The sequence below is a fragment of the Tenrec ecaudatus genome, chromosome 12, assembly GCF_050624435.1.
Source record: "Tenrec ecaudatus isolate mTenEca1 chromosome 12, mTenEca1.hap1, whole genome shotgun sequence".
Lineage (NCBI taxonomy): Eukaryota > Metazoa > Chordata > Mammalia > Afrosoricida > Tenrecidae > Tenrec > Tenrec ecaudatus.
The window spans coordinates 130,187,660-130,206,935 of NC_134541.1; the positions used below are offsets into that span (position 1 = coordinate 130,187,660).

A 19,276-nucleotide genomic window follows, 5' to 3' on the forward strand; every position below is an offset into this window, starting at 1 on the left:
TTATCGATCGAGATAGATATTTATTTATGCTTGGTGGGTTGTTCTTCTGCTCATACTGGGTCGGCAAGGATAGAGGTGGGAAGAGTCAGGGGAGCAGGGCTTGTTCACAGTCACACATTGCATTGAGCCTCCCTAGGAGGAGAATTCAGGGTTTTGCTGCCCAAGTCAAAGCAGAAGCTCAGGTGGAACATGGGGGGTGCGTGAGCCTACTTGCTCAAATGCGAATGGGCTGGCTCTGAGCAGACGGGCACCCAACTGCATGACACTGGCATCCTGAGAGGGAAACAGCTTTTATTAGGTAGAGGGGAGTCACAGGTCAGGAAGGGGGTGTGGCATTTTCCCGGCCGAGCACTCGGCAGAGGATGGAGGGTGAGGCCTGGGTTAGAGGAAGGTGAGGTGAGCATCAGCAGGGACACCACAGCTCTCCTTGTGCTCCTCAAACAGCCGGTCCAGGGCCTTCAAGTAGAGTGTGTGGTAGTGGTCAACGTCTTCCTCCGTGGGGTGGAGGATCTGTGGCACATCCATGGGGCGGCCCACTGAGGAGACAGGGAGGCAGCTGCTGAACAGAGAACCCTCTGATGCCCAGGAGGCTGAGGGCAGCTTGCCCTAGGAGATGAGTACTCACCCACCGTGGTGATGGGCCTGCGGAATGGCATGAGGCCCCAGGAGGTGCCCAAGAAGATGCTCTGGCCAAAGAAGATGCAAGGAGAAAAGCCCACCAGTTTCTTGAAGGTCATCTGGCAGCGGTACTGCCAGGAGTCGGCAGGAAAAGTTTTGACATTGAAGATATCATTCTCTCCGAAAGAGTAGATGGGTACCAGCGAGGCCCTTGGGAGGAGAGGAGGGAGGCATGAGGCTGGTGGCTGGCGCCTGAGTTGTCTCAGAGCCTCTCAGCTGCTGCTTCCCAAGACCTCTGAAATCACATCAAAGGGGGGCGTCCACCCCCGGCCACCAAGAAAGTTCCGGAAGAAAGGGCTCACCTTTCTTGAGACTCAACGGTGCACTGAAAACAGGTACTTTTCTCATTTTGCCTTTACAAAATGACATGCTTGCCAGTCGGCGTGTGTGCTACTTCCCATGTGAGAAAACATGGGCTTGCCTCTGAGATCGTGGTAGGGATTTGAACCCAGGATGCCCGAGAGCCCTGTTTTGGCCACTCTAACCTTGCCTCTTTCTGATGCACAGATATGGAGTGGGGTGGGCAGAGGTTGCACGCTGTGATTGGCTGAGTGTGAGCACTCAGTCACGGAGGTGGGCACTCTCCTTGCCAGTATGGCCCTTCAGCGGGACACTGGTGAAAGCTCCAGCATCTTCCACTGACCCCGAGGGACATCAGAGCCACTCACCCGTGCCGTAGCGCAAGGCGCACGAAGCCTTTGCGATTCAGGAGACTAAGACAGTGCTGGCCATGGCCTGAGTACAGGGCCTCCTGCGCACCCCCGACGATGATGACCACAAGCTGGCCGCATGGGTTCTGTGATAGGATTTGGTCCAGGTTCTGACGGTCCACAGAAATCAATCCTGTAAGGGGGGGGGGGTGGCTTCGGACGCAGGAAGCAGTCACCACCAGCACAGAGTCCCCTGAGTCCCTCCACTTTATGGGAAGGGTGAGCTCCAACTTCTGTCCCATATCCCCTCATCCCACTCTGTGTCAGCCTCTAGTCCACATGCCTGCACCAGATCACCAGCATCCACTCAAAGCACCTGAAGCAATTGGTGCTGGCGGAGGTGTGACTCTAGCCCTGGGCACTGTTTCCTGCTGCTGCTGCTCCTCCTCCTCCTCCTCCTCCTCCTTCTCCTCCTCCTTTTCATCACCTCCTCCTACTCTTCTTCCTCCTCCTTCTCCTTGCTCACCAGAAGTCATGAGATATTCACGGTAGATGGGGAGGCAGAAGACGCCTGCCAATGTGGAAAGCAGGGACCGGAGCCCAGGGAACTGCTGGGAGAAGGCATTGCTCTCTGTGCAGAAATTGCAGAAGAACCCGATGCCCATGATCCCATGCGGGTGGGCGCCCATCACGTAATTGCGGTCCGGGGGCAACTCGGCTGTTTTCACCAGCTGTGGGTTTTCCGGCAGGATTGGGGAGAGAGAGACAAAGGGAACGTCACACTGGGAAAAGTTAGTCCTCCACCTTAGTGGACCTCCAAGTGTAAGGTCCTGGGAGGGCCCAGAAGATGGCCGTGCGCCCCCTCCCCACTGCCTGTGCCTGGGCCATCTGACCAGTCACCTTGATAGGAAAATAATCCCTCAGGTACTTCCAAATTGTCCAATTCCTCTTCCACATGGAGCATCTTCCACCTGGGATCACAGGTCACAGAAGTTGGCATGTCAGAGTCCTCCCAGGGTCCTGTCCTACCAATTTTTGCTAGGAGGTGGCCGGGGAGGGAACTGTGCCAAACTCACCTTGTTGGGGCGTGTCCCAGTCCAGGCAGAGCCAGGCAAAGTAGAGAACGGAGATGGGCCAGAACGAGGTGAAGAGGAGGAGGAAGAGCAGTAGGGTGGAGAAGGGGCCTGGGTGAGAGGTGAGAGGGAGTGAGGAATGAGCTCCCTAAGAGCTTCCGGGCTCCCTTGGCCTGTAGGGTGAGGACAACTGGTGGCCCTCCCTCCAGTCCCAGACCCCTGAACCTCTCCCATTCTGCTCACCCAAGAAAAGAAATGTGGTCACATAGTGCAAGGCCGACGCTGATTCCAGCCACCGTCTTCCTGGGGTTTTCATGGTGGGGGAGTGCGGTGGAGCCAAGGAAACTTCCATCCCAGGGACTCCAGTCTTTCTTGGGGCTCAGGGTACCAGAAGGCCCGCAAGCGAGAGCCTGGATGCCTGCCCTCGGTAAAGTTTTCTCGGCCTGGATGCCTGACTTTCACTGTGTGTGTGAGTTGGCAAGTGGCCGTGGCCCTGAGATCCAGACAGCTCCAGACTCCTCCCTGGAACTGCTCTTTGAACTTCTTCCTATGTGGTGTAGGCTGGCCGTTGGGCGGGGCCCGGTAAGTTGTGTTTGAGGGAGGGTCAGCCGCTGGGTGCTGGAGAGACTGGTGTGGGGAGGGGCAGTCGAGCTTACCCAATGGGTCCCAGCAGCACCAGGTCTGTGTGTGAGTGTGTGGAGGGGGGGGTGGGGGGAAGCACACAAAATCCCAGGAGATGATTCCTCCCAAGACTGACTGAACCGAGGCCTGTTGGCAAGTCACAGCGAGCGTCAAGGCTATGGGGCCCGCGGACTGGACCTGCGGATTGGTCCTGAGCTGGACATGGCCTGGTCCAGGCTGTTTGCTTGCGAGGTCGCACGGTTGCTCACAAACACGCGCGCACACACACGTGTGCGGGGTTCCCCTCCTTTATTTCACTACCTAGATACCCGGGTAGAGGGTGGGGGCAGCAGGTCAGTATAGGAGGGCATGAGGTGGCAGTAAGCAGGGCCACCTTAGAGCTCATGCAAGAGATGGATGAGCCGCTGCTTGTGGAGCGTGAGCAGCATTCTACCTGCATGGCTGCGAGGAGACGAGGTCCCCTATGTGGGCAGGAAAGAAGCCAAGGGTGAAGGTTGCCTTCTGCCCGCTTGGTGTGGCCCGGCCTAGAGGACTCCGGGACAGTGAGGCAGGGCGCGGCGCCCAGCAGCAGGTTCTGGTGACCATTGAAGAGCCTGGGGAAAGGCACAGCAGCGCCCACAGCCAGGAGCTCAGCTCCTTAGTGGCCTCCAGTGTGAACTCCTTCTCTCTGAGCGAGAAGCCCTGCAGCAGCCAAACCTGGAGAAGAGCAGCACTGGGGCGATTCAGGCTACCCGCCCATGCCCACCCACCCCTTCCTGTGGAAACCTGGGCACCTGGCCCGTGCCGTATCCTGGTGCCAACTGCACCTGAACACTCATACAGAGTTACAGTATAGGAAATCCACAGCGGCAGTCTACCCAGTCCCATAGGGGCAGGATCACCTAGATGGCAATGGTTATCGATTGGGCTGCGATCCTCATGGTCTGCAGTTTGAAACCACCAGCAGCTGTGCCGGAGAAAGACTCCACTCCCATAAAGAGTTGGCCTCAAATCGATAGCAGTGAGATTGGTTTCAGTTCAAGAATGCTTTCTCTGAAGTTTCACAGCCTGAACAATTCCAGCTTTCTTACCCATCAGATCTCCACCATGGTCTGAGTGGTCAAAAGTAAAATGGAAACTGACTTACAGTCTTTCGTGATACACAAGCTAGTTTCCAAAAGAATGTCTTTTCTCTTTATATTTATAAAAAAGGGTAAAAAAACTAAGTAGCTAATAAAATTTGGCTTCATTTGACCATGACCATAACATTAAGAATCAAATCTGTGAGATAAAGCCCTGGTCAGCAGCCTGAGAGCCCTGGTCGTGCACTGAAAACGTGTGGTGTTGGGCTATGATGTGCTGCATGGTTGGCAGTTTGAAACCACCAGCGGCTCTGTGGGAGAAAGACTGGGCTCTCTACTCTCATCAACACTTACAGTCTCAGAAACCCACAGGAGGTCGCTGTGGGTTTGCCTTGACTCCATGGCAGTGAGCTGGGTTTTGGGGTGGTGCTGTCAGATAAGTGTTGCATGAATGTCAGGTAACCTAGGTGGTTTCAGCCCCACCAACATCTAAGCTGGAGAAAGATGAGGCTGTCTGCCTCTATCATGATTGACAGCATGGACTCCAGATGGCAGTGGGTTTGGTGTGATAGCCCTCTGGTGAAGCTGTTGGGTAGTGCTGGACGTCCAACTCAAGTAGTTCCAAGCCACCCATGCTTCTCCAAGGCAGAAGAATGAGTCACATGTGGGCTTTGATTTCAAGCCCACTGGATAGCAGTGCTTTCTTTTCTTTATTTATTTTTGTGAACAAGCATGGAAAGAGATGGACTGGGTTACACCATGCTTAGTGCTTACTTTGACAATGGTACCCTCATTTGTGGTTGACCTGAGCAGGTGCTTACCTTGCTTATTGGAGAATCTGTCCCTGGCAGAAGGCCAGTGCCCCATGGCATATGAGATTAGATTTGGGGGAGATGATCTTTCCAAGAGTTTTCTCAGAGCCCCCACTCCCCTCTGCCCCTGCCCTCACAGAGATAGCAAAGCAGTCCCAGAAATGCCGACACACCTCCCAGTTGCAGACCCAGGCCGAGGGAGGAGCTGTGCCCCAACTCTCTGCATGTGTCAGTCTTCATGGAGCCACGGCAGGTAGAAGGCAGCAGGGAGTCAGGTCTTGCCTAGCAGTACCAGGAGCCTGTCTACGCACACCTGGCTGGGGGCCGCGAGAGTGGCAGCTCTCCACTGGGCCTTTTCCCGTGTCAGACTCTTCCAGCCCACCTGCACCCCTAGAGCCCTGCAAGTGCATTAAGGACCCTACACTGTTTGCCTGGGGGCAGGGGAAAGAGATTGCCAGGTGCTTGGGTGCCTCAGGCTCCATGGAGTTGCTGAGCCCCAAGAAGGGGAAGACCCTGGCAGGACACTGGCCCTTAGTGGCCCCCACTTAAGAAGCTGTGGGAGGCCCCTTACTCTGGAGGGTGCCAGAAAGAGGCCCCTGCCTACAGCTCTTATACATTCGTGGTGATGGGCTCAATAGCTTGGCCTTGACCCCTCGTCAAGCCCCTAGTTTTTGCCCCCTTGTCTGACCCACCCACTACACCATCATCGGCCCAGCATGGAAGGGGTAATGATTACCTGAGTTCACAAGGTATAAGGGAAATGGTCTAGGGGTGCGGTCTCGGGGTCAGGAAGAGGGTCACTCCAACCTTGTTGAGGTCAGGACTGTGGGCCTCTGTGAGTTGTCGGGCTGGCAGCCAACAGTCTGGAAACCGAATTGCCTGGGTAGTGTCTCCTGTGAATGGCCAGTCCCTTTGTTGCAATGAGAACAGTTCAGAGACCCCTTAGTCAGTGGGTGATCCCTGAAACTCCAGGGACTGCAGAGAGGTGACTTACCAGGCAACAGGTCGGCCCTGTAAGAGACCCCCCAGAATGGAAGGCTTGGTGAGAAATGCTGAGGATTGGTGGGGAACACACCCCATGGGAGCCAGTCCTTTTTCCAAGCCCAGGATTGTGACACATTTCCCTTATCCACCCACACAGTTCAGTCCCGTGTCTCAGGGGACATGCTCCTACTAGAAAATACTTCTGCTTCATTCATACCTATCACAGTGGCTCTTGGAGTAAGGTCACCTCCCCCCTGGCTGTCAGCAACAAGAGGCCAATTCTCCACCTCCACACAGTGGACCCCTTGGCTCTGTAGGTGACAGATGCTCACTAAATGGGCACAAGGACTGGAGGAGGCAGGGTCAACCAGTTTCCAGTGTCCAACATCAGTGCTCAGCCTGGCCACAGGCCAGCACGCTGGCTTCCCCTTCCAGGGACTTGGTCAAGAGCTCTCACCAAGAGTGGCTTTCTCACAACTCGCCTTGCCTCTTTCCATCCACAAGGCGTATTAGGCGTGCGAATATGTGTGGCTGGGAGAGGTCAAGGGGTGATGGACCTAAACGTCCAAAGAAATGCTCAGGTCACACCAAAAGGCACCAGCCCAGGAGTCAGCATCACCTGCCAGGTAGGCAGGCTTCACAAGGGAGGTGGTTCATTGGGAGGAGAGACGGAGGAAGAAGAGGGTTATAAAAACAGCAACAACCAAACGTATAGAAATTGGCAAGTGTTGGGCGGATGTGGAGATAGTCATACTTGGTGCCCTGTTGGTAAAAGGGTGAATCCTCTGTGGAAAACAGTTTGATGGAGCCTCACAGTTTCAACCTTGCTCGAGCATCTGATCCAGCAAAACTCAAGGGGCCCAGGTGGCACAAACAAGCTAAGCACTTGACTGCAACGGGAACTTTGAGGGTTCAAAGCCCCCCCCCCATCAACATCTCCCTAGGAGTAAGACTGGCCTGCTGCTCTGGTAGAGATGGCACTCACAAAAACCCTAGGGGGTCAGTTCTCTGTCCCAGGGGGTGGCTGTACACCGGCACCTAACAGCAGTCATCAACCTTACACACTCAGCAGCGTGAAAAGCAGGGCTCCCAAGAGGTACTTGTACACCAGTGTTCACAGCAGCCTGACTCCCAGTAACCCAAGGGGGGAACAAGGGGTCAACACGGGAATATCTAAGCTACACGAGGTCCATTCATACAGACACATTCTCTTGTTAGGTGCTGTCCAGTTGATTCCGACCCTCAGAGAGCCTCTGAAACACACACTGTCTGATTTTGCGCCATCCTCACAATTGATTCTGTGCTTGATTGAGCCCAGGGTTACAAGCCACTGTGCCAATCCACTTTGTTGAGAGCCTTCCTCTTTTCCATGGGCCCTCTACTTTACCAAGCAGGATGTCCTTTCCCAGGACCTGGTCTCTCCTGGTAACATGTCTCATGTACTGGAGATGAATTTTTTATATCTGTGCATCTGAAGAGCATTCTGCCTGGACTTCTTCCATGACAGATGTCCGTTCTATTGGCTGTCCAGGGTATGCTCAACATACTTTGTCAGCACCAATCATAACAATTATTTTTGTCTTCCTGATTCCATGTCTAACTTTACATGCTTGTGAGCCGATTGAAAATACCATGTCTTGTGTTGGGTGTCCATCAGTTCTCAAAGTAACTTCTCTGCTTTCCAACACTGAAACGAGGTCTTGTGCAAGAGCAAGTTCTTGACAATTTCAATCTTTCCTCTGTTTATACGGCTGTTATCTGTTGGTCTGCTTGTGAGGATTTGGTTGTCTTTCTTTCTTTCTTTTTCTTCTTCTTCTTCTTTTTTTTTGGTGTTCTTGACATTGAGTTGCACTCCATCCCGAGGCTCCAATCCTTGACCTTCATCAGCAAGTGTTTCAAGTTCTTCCTCACTTTCATCAAGCAAGGTTGTGTCCTCTGCGTAGATCAGGTGTACTGCAAGTTGTCAATAAGCCTTCCCCCAATTCTGGTGCCACATTCCCGTCCATACCAATCCAGCCTCTCTGATCAATTTGCTCAGTATGCAGATTGAGTGAGTATGGTGAGAGGATGCAACTCTGACATGCAACGTCCCTTACTACATGCAGTGTTCCCTTGTTCCATTCCCACACCTGCCTCTTGGTCCATGTGCAAGTTCTGAATGAGCACAATGAAGAGTTCTGGAATTCCCATTCTTCTCACGGCAATCCATGGTTTGGGAATATATATACAGTCCAATGCCTTGGCATAGTCAATAAAACCCAAGCAAACATCTCTCGGCATTTCTTGTTATTAGCCAACATCCATCTGACATGAGCAATGATATCCCTTGTTCCATGTACTCTTCTGAGTCCGGCCAGAACCTCTCGGTGCTCCCTGTGCATGCACTCCTACAACTTTTTCTTCATGATCTTCACCACAATTTCACTTCCTTATGATATCAATGATATTGTTCTGTCTTTTGAGCATTCTTTTCCGGCACCTTTCTTTGGAATGGGTACAACATGGTCTCTTACAGTCAGTTGGTCAAATAGCTGTCTTCCACTTTTCCTGGCATTGACCAGGAAGTGTTTCCAGTGCTTCATCAGTTTGCTGAAACACATTTCAATTGATGATCTGTGGATTCCTGGGGCCATGTTTTTGGCTAACACCTTGAGGGGAGTTTGAACTTCTTCCTTCAGCACCATTGGGTTTTGCTCATGTGCTACCTCCGGATATGGTGGAATGTCAGCTAGTTCTCTTTGGTGTAGTGACTCTGTGTATTCTTTCCATCTTCTCTTGAACATTCAATATTTTTCCCCTACAACCACACAACATGTCAACTCAAGGCTTGAATTCTTCCTCAATTCTTTTGGTGTCAGATATGCTGAGCAGGTTCTTCCTTTCTGCTTGTCTTACTCTCAGTCAGTGCACACTCAATGTTTGACATTGGCTGCTTGAGCTGACCTTTGAAACTTTCTGTTTGGCTCTTTGACTTCATCCTTTCGTCCATTTGCCTTAACGACTCTATGATTGAGAGCAAGTTTCAGAGTCTCTTGTGACATCCACTTTGATCTTTTCTGTCTTGTTATTTCATCGGCCTTATGGTTTCTTCATGATATCCTCCCATAGATCATGGGGTCTTCTGTCTTTAGTATTGAATGCAATAATCTACTCTTGAGATGTCCTCTAAATTCAAGTGCTTCAGACTCAAGGTCATATTTTGGGTCTTGTGCACTTGTTTTAATTTTCTTGAGCCTTGACCTGAGCTTACATATGAGCAATTGATGGTCTGTTCCGTCCCGTCTCGTGGGACATTCAACGTGGATCCTGGAGGAGAGAGTGGGAATTGGTGGGGGGGGGGGTACAAGAGGCACGTAGAATAAGGACAAGACAGTATCCTGATCAAGTCCTGTTTATTGAGTGGAAATTTATAGCTTATATAGGCCAGGGAAAGGGAAGCAAGCCGCAGGTGTTTCCCTGAGAACAATAGTGGGGGAAGCAAAATGCAGATGTTTCCCTGAAAACAATAGTGGGGGAAGCAAAATGCAGATGTTTATATATAATCATTACACACGTTTACCCAAGTTTGGAGCAGAGTTCATTCCGGGAATAGTGACCACAGAACAGAATCCTACAGACAAATAGAGACTTCCTTATCTATGTCTGGCAAGATAAGTATGTCAAACACAGCTGCCGTGCTGTAGGCTGGGGTGGAAGAATACCCAGAGCTCAGGCTAATAAATTCCAAGTAATGGCCGGGCCTCATGTCTCCGGACATGTTCCACAGTCAGCCCTTTGTCTGATTATAGTTACTGATATTGAAATTCTCCATCCTCACGTCCCACAGATGTTATCAGTTTGGTTTCTGTGTATTCCATCTGGAGAAGTTCATGTGTATAGTTGCCTTTTGCGTTGTTGAAAAGGGTATTTCTTATGAATAAGTTGTTGGTCTGGCATTGCCAGTGTGGTTTCTATTACCACGACCTTATTTTCCAACTACTGGTCTTTCCTTTTTTCATTGTTTGCATTCCATTCCACAATAATTATCAATGTATATTGCTTGCATGTTTAATTTTAGACTGAAGACAGCAGAATTCTTCTATTTCTTTATCACTAGCTTTTGTGGTGGGTAGATAAATTTCAATAGCTGTAATGACTAGATTTCCTTGAAGGCAGATAGATACAATCGTATCACAGTTGAACTGAATTCACGACTGATTTTGCCATGTGCTTTTCGTCACTGAATGTCACACCATTCCTCTCGATTGTATCACTCCCAGCAAGCTAAATCATAGAATTTTCTGATTGAAAACAACCAACACCAGTCCATTTCAGCTCACCAATGCCTAGGATATCTGTCTTTGTGTGTCCCTTTTCATTTGTGAGGTCTTTCAATGTTCCTGGATTCATATTATATACCCCTACAAAGGAATGAAGTCCTGAGACATGGCACCACATCGATGCACCTTGAAATCTTTGTGCTGAATGGAACAAGCCAGACATGACAGGCCCAGTATTGTCTGATTCCGTGGATGTGAGCTATCTAGAATACCCCCAAACTCACCGCCATCACGTTGGCTCATAGTGACCCTGGTGAACAGAATATCATTGCCCAGGTGGGTCTCCCAGATTAAATATTTGTGGGCACTGACAACCTCAGCTTTCTTCCAAAGATATGCTCATGGGTTTGATTTCTGGCCTGAGGTTAGGAGTCCGATGTGTAAAAAGCACATTCAGAACCACTCACACCTCCCCCCCCCCCAACACACACACTACTGCCATCCAGCTGTTTGACTCACAGCAGTCCCCTGTAGGGCTTTTGATACTGTAAATTGAGGGGACCAGTCATGCCGCCTGACGTCAAAGACAGAGTTGAACAATGCCTGGCCTGACTTCAGAGAAGCTGGACGGTGGGAGTTGGCTGCCCAAACCTGCTCTTGATATGTATTTGGACTTGTTCGATTGGCCTTGCCACAATTATTTGGAGTGCTTTGGGCTAAAAAAGTTTATCATCCAGTTTTTCCCTTTCCTTATCTTGGTTACCGCATAGGGGGCAGAATACGGCATCCCCCTCCAGGAAATAACCCAAAGAGAAACAGAGTTCCTGGCCCTGATTTACCTTATACGAGGGCTTACAATGAAAATATCATAAGAATAGTTAACAAAGAAAGGTGTACAAGTTCCTTTTAGTAGTTTAAGTTTTATGGAACGGTTAGCAAGAAGAGGGTCTCCGTGATGTTTGAAGTCCACTGAAGCAAAGCTACCCATTGTGAGGCAACTCATACCTTGGTACAGAAAGACTTTTAGGAGTTTAATTTATGGGAACTTAGTGGAAAAGTAAGAAGAAGAAATGAAAGCCTTAAAAAACCAGCCTATGAAGGAACAGAAAGAACAGCCAAAGCCTGTCAAGTAATTTTTTTATAATGAAATGTATTAATGTTTTATTGATCTCATAGTTAGAACAATGCACCTTAGTTGGATGAATTGTGCTCAGTTGTTGTTAGGAGGTTTATGTCTATCACCCTTATATGAAAATGTTTCAGATTCAAGATGTACTAATTTTTAACCAAGAATCATGATGTGATTGATGTAACTTGTTATGGTCTTGTGGCCTGAGAATTTCCTAATGTATGATCTCAGACCATAAGCCTTAAGCCAAGAAAAGGAATATATAAGTTGAAGCTTTGCATGAATAAAATTGGAACAGTCACCGCAACCTTTGATTGTGTGATTTCTGTCTCCTACATGTTGAAGCCTTACCCACCTAGCAGGGGACCCAAACCCACTGTGACTGGACCGTGGCTGTAATTTTTTTTTAATTTCATAATGGGGAAAATAATTTCTAAATTATCAAGGGTTTGTAGGGGAGGGGAAAAATGAAGAGCTGATACCAAGGGCTCAAGTAGAAAACAATGTTTTGAGAATAATAATGGCAACAAATGTACAAAAGTGCTGGACACAATGGGTGTATGTATGGATTGTGAGGAGTTGAATGAGCCCCCAAAAATGATTTAGAAAAAAAAAAATATATATATATATATATATATATATATATATATATATATATATATATATACACACACACACATATATACTGAATTTTTTATACCAAAAATCTCTAGAGCGAACAGCTCCATTTCCCCCACTCAAAAATACCTGATGTGTTTGAACCAATGACCTTGTGTAGGAAGCCCCACAGCACGACCAATGGGCCTCAGGAGCATTTATTCATAAATAAAAGTAGGTTTGTGTTGACTAGGTGATCGGTGGGGAAAGAGTGTATAATTATTGTTCAAAAGGCACAAAATATCAGCTTTGAATGATGAAAAAATTCTGGAAAGCAATGGTGGTAGGGACCCAATATGGTGGACAGATGCAATGACTAGGATTTAGACACCCCCAAAGTGGTGAACTTCATGCATGTTTTGCCATAGGCACATGCAGAGACCACAGGTAAGTCTCTCTCCTTCCTGTCTTCCACGTTTAGAGCACATGCTTGTGAGGCAGGAGGATGTCCTGTGCCCATGGCCAGCAGTGGGTCTAGTCAGCCCCAGTCTTCCTGAAGGGAAAAGTGGCGTCAGTTGAATAGAGAACCACAGAGAAGAGCTTGGGACCTGGGTGAGGGCGCTATTGGATGAGCTCCAACTGGGAAGTTCGCTGGTCTGGTCCTTCTTCCAACCCTTAGCCCAGTTCAGGCAATAACAGACCCCAAACAAAACCCAATGATTGGCGGTCAAGTTCATTCTGATTCTTAGTGAAATTGTAGGACAGTGCAGAACCACCCCTCTGGGTTTCAAAGACTGACGTTTTATGGCAGGAGAATGCTCTTCATTGCCCCGGGATTGGCTTCTGCTTTTGCATCGACCTCAATGCGTAACCCACTTGGCCACCAGAGCTTTTTGAGACTCATGGTGACCTCACGTATCAGATAACAACAGCTCTCCAGGGCTTCTGAGATTTTCGATATTTATGGAAGCAGACAGTCTCATCTTTTCCCTTTGAAGCCATTGGTGGGCTTGAACTCTGACCTTCAGGTTAGCAGTCCAACACTTAACCCATAGCAACACCAGGCTCCTTAAGATGATACGAGGGAGCAAGCAAAGGAGACCAATGGAAACATCCAGGGTCATGCACAGATGGAGCCTCCTGCTCCTCTATTTTGCCCATCTTGCCCTTTCTTTATGGAGAAGATCAGTCTCCCCTCTACTCTGGGTGTGGGGTTCATAGGTTGAAGGAAGGAATGGGATGGACAGGAGAGCTCCATATCCTCTGTTACTGGGGAGGGAAAGAGGTGGAGAAACTGTAATAATTTATTCCCCCCAGACGATCCCAGAAGCTCTTTTTCCAGTACCTCCAGGGAGCTGAGGGAGTTTAGGGGGCTCCAGAAGCTCCCTGAGAAGCCGTGTATTGGGGGACATGGCAACTCATTCAGTTCCAGGCACACAGAACACAGGAAGGGAGGCCAGATCCCTCTCCAAGAGAGAGGGGCCCACACCCAGGTGACTCGCCCCGCCCCCCGGAAGGCACACTGGTGAGGAAGGTTGGACAGAGTTGTGGGGTGTCAGGGATTGACAAAGAACACTATGATGTAGCCTGTCCCCGAGTAGTGGGCAGGCCCTCATGGTAGAGGGTGAGGCAGCCTGGGTGCAAGAGCCCCCAGTTTTTCTGATGAGAAGCGACCACGCAGTCATAGTGCAGGAAGCGGCAGCCACCTCCCTGTGGGGAGAAAAGGAAAGAGAGGGAAGGTAAGCAGAGGGGAGCTGGAAGAGGCTGGGGGGCACCAGGCATGGGTCCAGGGGGATAAGGGGAAGTGAGAACAGGAGACTCAAGAGGAATGTCTGGCAGCCACCCCAGGAGGGATCCAGGCGCTGAGACCCACCACGTAGAAACCCTGGGAGATACTGTGGCAGGCCCACAGGTGTGAAGGGCAGCAGTGGGCTGACCTCATAATCCAGGTCCTTGTGGTTGAGGGCAACATTGAGTATGAAGGTGGAGGAGTCGTGCTGTGGCTGCAGGGAGTGCTGCAGATCGGGCTGGTAGCAAACCACGAAGTCCATCAGTGCCCAGGTGAGGGCTATGGGAGGGTGGAGGGGGCAGGCAACAGCAGGGATGGCCACCCACCTTGGTGTGGTAGACAGGGAACAGTGTCTCTATCATGAGCCCCATATAGGTCATCAGCAGCTGCAGCCACTGGTCCTCATTGACCACCGGCTTCACGTGGATGTCCACCGTGGGCCCGTTTTCATAGGCTCCAGCCAGCCTGGAGTCTTGTGGCCAGTGGGCACTGAGCCACCCCATGTCCTGTCGGCACGCCCCTACTGGAGCAGTGCCAATCTTCTCCCCACTCTTATTCCCTGCCCTTAAACCTCATGTTCAGGAACAGTCTTCTGTGCGGTCCTCCATCCTGGGCACAGGGCCCCCATGTGGCTCTCACAGCATTTGTGGTTCTGCAGCTTATTTACTTGTCCACTCAGGGGTGACCCCAGAAAGCTGACACAGTTCATTGTCATAACTCTATGGTTTTGTTCAATGGCTAGCATCTAAGCCATACCTGGTAACAATGTTGGAGGGACAGGTGGATGGATACATGGACGGAACGATAAATGGATGAATGGGTGGATGGACAGACAATAATGGATGGATGAATAAATGGATGGGTGAGTGTAGACCACTGGACATTCCACTACAGAAGGGTCTTGGGGCGCAGATAAGCTAGACAGGGTGTGATGTAGCAACCTTGAAAGATACATCTTTCCTCTAGTTCCTAAATGTTTTCTCCCCACCCACTATCTTGATCCCAATTCAACCTTACAAATCTGGCTAGACCAGAGGATGTACACTAGTACAGAAAGGAACTGGAAACAGGAATCCAGGGCAGAGGGCCCATTTAGGACCAGTGGTGTGAGTGGTAATACTGGAAGTGTTGAAGGAGGGTGGGTTAGAAACGGGGACCCAATTACAAGCATCTACATATGGACTCCTCCCTGGGGGATGGACAACAGAAAAGTGGATGAAGGTAGTCGTTGGTCAGTGCAAGATATGACAAAACCATAATTTGTACATTAGCAAGGGTTCATGGGGGAAGGGAGAGGTGGGAGGGAAGGTGGAATAACGATGAGGAGCTGATGACAGGGCTTGGGTGGAGAGCAAATATTTTGAAAATACTCAGGGCAATGAATGTACATATGTACTTTACACAATTGATGTATGTATGGAGTGTGATAAGAGTTGCATGAGCCCCTTCAGACATCAAAGAACTTAAAATCATATCAGTGGGTTCCCACCTTCCTGATACGATCAATGAAGACAAACGTGTGCATAAGCCAATGTGGTGAAGAAAGTTGATGTATCCCAGCTATCAACAGATATAGCATCTGGGGTCTTGGAGGCTCGAGGATAAACAAGTGGTCATCTAGTTCAGAAACAACAAAGCCCACACGGAAGAAACACATCAGCCTGTGTGACAACAAGCTGACCAAGAGACCAGGTATCAATTATCAAAGAACAAAAACCATATCATTGTAAATGTGTAGGTGCGGAGTGGAGACTCAAAGCCCATGGGAAGCTAACTGGACACCTTAATACTGAACGGTTGTGGAGAGGAGATGAGCCAGTCAGGGTGCTGTGTAGCAATGAGGAAACATATAACTTTCCTTTAGTTCTTAAATACTTCCTCCTGCTCTATCATGATCCCAATTCTACCATAAGAATCTGGCTAGACAAGAGGGTGTATATTGTTACAGATAACAAGTGAAAACACAAGGAATCCAGGACAGATGACTCCTCCAGGATCAGTGGTGAGAGTGGCCATGCCTGAGGGTGGAGAGAACGTGGGATAGAAAGCGATAACTGATTAAAAGAATCTACGTATAGCCTATTCCTTGGGGGAAGGACAGCAGAGCAGAGGGTGGGGGGTGGGACATCCGACAGAGTAAGAAATGATAAAATAATAACAATTTATGAATTACGAAGGGTTCATAACTAGGGAGGAGCGGAGAGGGAGAGGGAAAATGAAGAGCTTATACCAAGGGCTCAAGTGGAACGGAAATGTTTTGAGAATGATGATGGCAACATACATACATATGTGCTTGACACAATGATTTTTTGTATGGGTAGTGATAAGAATTGTATAAGCCCCGAAAAAAATGATTAAAAAAAAGTGTTGTATGAGCCCCTAATAAAACAATTTTTTTAATGAGGAAAGGTGTGTGTCAGGGTTATATCCTCTCACCGTACTTATTCAAATTGTGTGATGAGCAAATCATCAGAGACTCTGGATTACATGAAGAGGAGGGTGGCATCAGGATTGGAGGAAGGCTTACTAATATACTACAATAGGCAGGGGATACAACCTTGCCTGCTGAAAGTGAGGAGAACATGTAGTCTTTGGTAATGAGGATCAATTACTGCAGCCTTCAGTACGAATCACATCTCCTTGTAAAGAAGACCCAAATCCTCTCGACTGGAACAACAGGTCACATGAAAAATGGAGAAAAGGTTGATGTTGTCAAGGATTTGCTCTTGTCTCGATCACAATCAATGCTCAGGGAAGTAGCCATCAAGAGATCCAAAAACATGTTGCACTGGCTAACTCTGTTTCCCAAAACCTCTTTAGAGTCTTGACAAGCAAGGATACTACTTTGAGGGCTAAGGTGAGGCTGACCCATGCCATCGTGTTTTCATCACAATGCAGGTGAGAGTTGGACCCTGTGTTTTCATCACGATGCAGATGTGAGTTGGACATCTGATGCATGTGAGAGTTGGACCCTGAATAAAGAAAATGGAGGAAAAAAGATGAATTTGCATGGTGGTGCTGGGGCAGAATCTTGAACGTGCATGGACTGCTAAAATGACAAACCCATGTGTATTGGAAGAAGTCTGGGGAGGCTTTGTCTCACAGACCTTGCACATGCTGTCAGGAGAGACCAGTCCCTGGAGAAGGACATCATGCTAGGTCAAGCAGAGGGGTGGCGAAGGAGAGGAAGGCCCTTGACAGGAAGGATTGGCGCGGTGGCTGCAACACCAGGAGCTATGGTGAGGATGGCTCAGAATGGGGCCGTGTCCTGTTTGGTTGGGTTGCTATGCTTTGTGCATGGGGTTGCTATGGGTCGGAAGCATCTCCTTGGCAACGAACAGTATTGGGTCGCAGTTCTAATTCACCTAAACTTGAAGATGCTCATTCACAGGACCTGCCACATGGGCTTACCTCATGTCACATCTCACAGCAGACATGCGTGAGGTTACAGTTGAGTTGTACACGTGTGATTTACTCATTTCTCTGTGTTCCATGCACAGTGAAGTAATGTCCAAGAGTAGCATGTCACTAGAATTCCTATAAAGAGAGAAACAATAGAATTATTGTTACTGTAGTAGTTGATGATGTTGTTGTTTTGTTGGAAGCAACCAAAAGTGGTAAAATACCAAGTATTCCCAAGTACAAAAAGTGGAGAAGACATTGATTTGTACAGGAAGACTAGGAATTACAGATGAGCCAGGAGGGTTGCCAGCTGGATGAGGTCTAGTCCTGTGAACAGGGACACTCTCAGAAACCCACAGGGGGCAGTTCTCCCCTGTCCTGTAGCATCACCTCGAGTGGCCATCGACTCGAGGGCAGTGACTTTGGTTTGGGTTTTGATGTGCCTTGGGCAAGGATGAAGGAAGTTAGAGACCTGGCTACACAAATTCACAGCCCCGGCAATGGACTTTCAGTCAGGCTTGATCTGAGCCGAGTTTGATCCTCAACTCAAACTCAGCTTCTGTGCCATGCCTCCCCTGAAACATGCACCCCCTTCACAGCCACGACAAGTTCTACTCTAATAAGTCCCTTTTGACTCACAGGACAGGGTAGACTGTCCATCTCTATGGGAGTAGGAATTCCCATCTTTCTCCCTTGGGGTGGCTGGTGGCTTTGAGCTGCTGCCCTTGTGTTTGCAGGCCAAGGCACAACAACTGGGTCCTAGCTGTCATACTTCTGCTCACAAGACATGGTCACTGTCGCAGCACCAAGACATCCGTGCAGCATCTTTCTAGGTGATGAGGCAGCAGGTGCAGGTTGGAACTGGTGGACAGGTTCTAAGCTCTGAGTTCTGACCTAGGGTTCATTAGGCTTCATCTTGCTGCTTTCTGTCAGGGCTTCCAGAGTTGATCAAGGTATGAGGCCTGACCTATCCCAGCCAAGCTCAGCCTAACAGGGAAGCTGACTTTTAAAATTCCTTCCAAGTGACTGGAATCCCTGTGATAGAAGCCAACAGCAATACTCATTGATGTGCACTTAATCTTTGAGTTCCCTCAGAAGACCTCCCACTCCTGACCTCAGTCCTGCTGGCTGCACTCCTCAGACTGGGCGTAGTGGTGTGGCGTCTACGGGTCTAAGGTCTGTGAACTGGTGAGAGATTTTCTGTCATTCACCTGCATCCTGTAATCTCCACCTTTCTTCATATGAACCCTTGGCCTCTTTGAACAACTCCTGTCCAAGATGAGGGCTGGATTAGGGAGCATCAGGGACAGAGGGGTTACGTGTTGGGCTGCTAACCACAAGATCAGCAGTTCAAACCACACTCTGCTCCGTGGGAGAAAGATGAGGATTTCTCCTACTTTAAGAGTGACCACCTAGGAAATGCATCCCATACTATAGGGTCGCATAGAATGGGGACAATATGTTTGGAGTTGGACTTTGGAGAAAACCATGTCCCAGTGTGAAATGTGTTCCAGTGAACTTTACCTTCAAGTGGGCTAGGGAAGGGAGGGTGCTTGGGAAGGTTCAGGAAGAAACAGATTTTCTCTCCATCTTGGCCGACTTCCTGGAGAGAGTGGCACTCTCAGAAGAAGGCTGACTGGTGAGGGTGGAGTCAGGGGGTGGGGCTGGGGCATCCACCTGTGTTTTGTCACAGCCATAGGGAGGGTGCCAATCTCATGGATGACAAAGGGACACATTGTGCTTGTTCAAGGGACATCAATGTCACTCCCTTCTGCCCCTGGAGAGTCCTTCCCCAGCAGGACTAGAACACCCTCCAAGAGCTTTCAAGTCTCTCCCAGAGACAGAAGGGTGACCTTGACCCACCTAACCCTTTCAGATTTTGTACTGTGGGCTCTCCTTCCATCCCAGTGTTTGCATAGGAGGCCAGAGCCCCCTCTCCTTTCTTACTCTTTCTTCCCAGACCAGACATAGCCTCTTTTCAGATACACTTGCCCCATAGCCTCACAGGTCCTGGGAGCACTGTAATATATATCTGCTTCCACCAACTCAATTTTTCTTCCAGCCAGTCTCTCCTGGCTTCTCAAATATCCCTTCTCGTTTCAGGCCCATGGCCATCATCACCCCACTGTATGACACACTGGTTTGAGGTTTCAAATAGGGGTTGCATGGGAAAGGTAGCCGCTCCATTCTCTGTGCCACC

General features: G+C 49.3%; 1 protein-coding gene across 1 annotated transcript; it reads right to left on the bottom strand.

The window, feature by feature from the left end:
* Positions 1 to 381: 381 nt before the first annotated feature.
* LOC142422954 (2-acylglycerol O-acyltransferase 3-like) lies at positions 382 to 14,177 on the bottom strand. Its single transcript, XM_075528157.1, has 10 exons — positions 14,001 to 14,177; positions 13,782 to 13,912; positions 3,542 to 3,636; positions 2,645 to 2,704; positions 2,405 to 2,512; positions 2,229 to 2,299; positions 1,855 to 2,059; positions 1,347 to 1,521; positions 626 to 828; positions 382 to 536 (listed from the first exon to the last, which is right to left on the bottom strand). Exons 1-10 carry the CDS (start codon positions 14,175 to 14,177, stop codon positions 382 to 384), a joined length of 1,380 nt encoding a protein of 459 aa, XP_075384272.1.
* Between the last annotated feature and the right edge of the window lie 5,099 nt (positions 14,178 to 19,276).